The following is a 1,114-nucleotide window of genomic DNA, read 5'->3' as shown; positions in this document are numbered from 1 at the left end:
TGCTGCTGCAAGAGCAGCAGAAGGCTATGGGGGGGGCCCCTGTGCCGACAGCAGCAGCAGCAGCAGCAGCAGCAGCAGCAGCAGCAGCAGCAGCAGGAGCAGCAGCAGCGGTGTCTCACCGATTTTGCTGCTTCTAGCATTTATTTTATATTTTCTTTTTTTTAATAAAAATAAATTAATTTATTTTATTTTATTTTATATATACAGCTGAGGGTAGGGGGCCCCCGGGGGCCCCCCATACATAAAAATATTATAAACAGCAGCAGCAGCAACAGCTGCAGCAGCAGCAGCAGCAGCAATACACTCTCTCTCTCTCTTCCTTCTGTTCCTTCTGCTGCTGATTCTGCTTCTGCTGCTGCTGCTGCTGCTGTTCCTGCTGCTGCTGCTGCTGCTGCTGCTGCTCTTACTCATCTCCACCCCACCGCCCGCATCACCTCTCGCCCCCCAGCAGCAGCAGCAGCAGCAGCAGCAGCAGCAGCAGCAGCAGCAGCAGAAGCAACACCAACAGCAGCATCATCATCATCATCATCATCNCAGCAGCAGCAGCAGCAGCAGCAGCAGAAGCAACACCAACAGCAGCATCATCATCATCATCATCATCATCAGCAGCAGCAGCAGCATCAGCAGCAGCGACAGCAACAGGCACCGCCACCGCAGCTTCAGCATCAGCATCAGCAGCAGCAGCAGCAGCAGCAGCAGCAGCAGGAGCAGCAGCAGGATGTGGGCCCCCTACGATGGCAACGTAACGCCGCTGCTGCCGCAGGGGCCCCCGCAGCAGCCAGAGAGTTTGCTTCTTATAAAGGACTTTGCTGATGCTGCTGCTGTTGATGCTGCTGTTTGTGCTGCGCTGCAGCAGCTGGAAAAAGCTTATAGGAATAGAGACAGAGAGTGCTTCTTCTGCTGCTGCAGCAGCAGCAGCAGCAGCAGCAGCAGCGGCAGCAGGGGGAGGGGATGGGAGAGGAGAAGGAGCAGCTGCAACAGCAGCAGCAGCAGCAACAGCAGCAGCAGCAGCAGCAGCAGTATATACGGCGGTAGTAGTAGCAGACACGACGCAAAACCCATAGATAACACCAGCAGCAGCAGCAGCAGCAGCAGCAGCAGCAGCAGCAGCAGC

General features: G+C 55.6%; 1 protein-coding gene across 1 annotated transcript; it reads left to right on the top strand.

The window, feature by feature from the left end:
* Window positions 1–26: 26 nt before the first annotated feature.
* EMH_0097700 (uncharacterized protein) lies at window positions 27–1,035 on the top strand (the record flags this gene model as incomplete). The annotated part of the gene is given in 4 exon segments (XM_013502587.1): window positions 27–110; window positions 208–533; window positions 537–720; window positions 910–1,035. Coding segments are annotated over 4 exon segments (720 nt in total).
* Window positions 1,036–1,114: the final 79 nt, after the last annotated feature.

Source organism: Eimeria mitis, genomic scaffold (assembly GCF_000499745.2).
Source record: "Eimeria mitis Houghton genomic scaffold, Emh_scaff9622, whole genome shotgun sequence".
Classification (NCBI taxonomy): domain Eukaryota; phylum Apicomplexa; class Conoidasida; order Eucoccidiorida; family Eimeriidae; genus Eimeria; species Eimeria mitis.
Note: the sequence above shows the minus strand (reverse complement) of the source record. Positions and strands in the feature narration are given on the sequence as shown.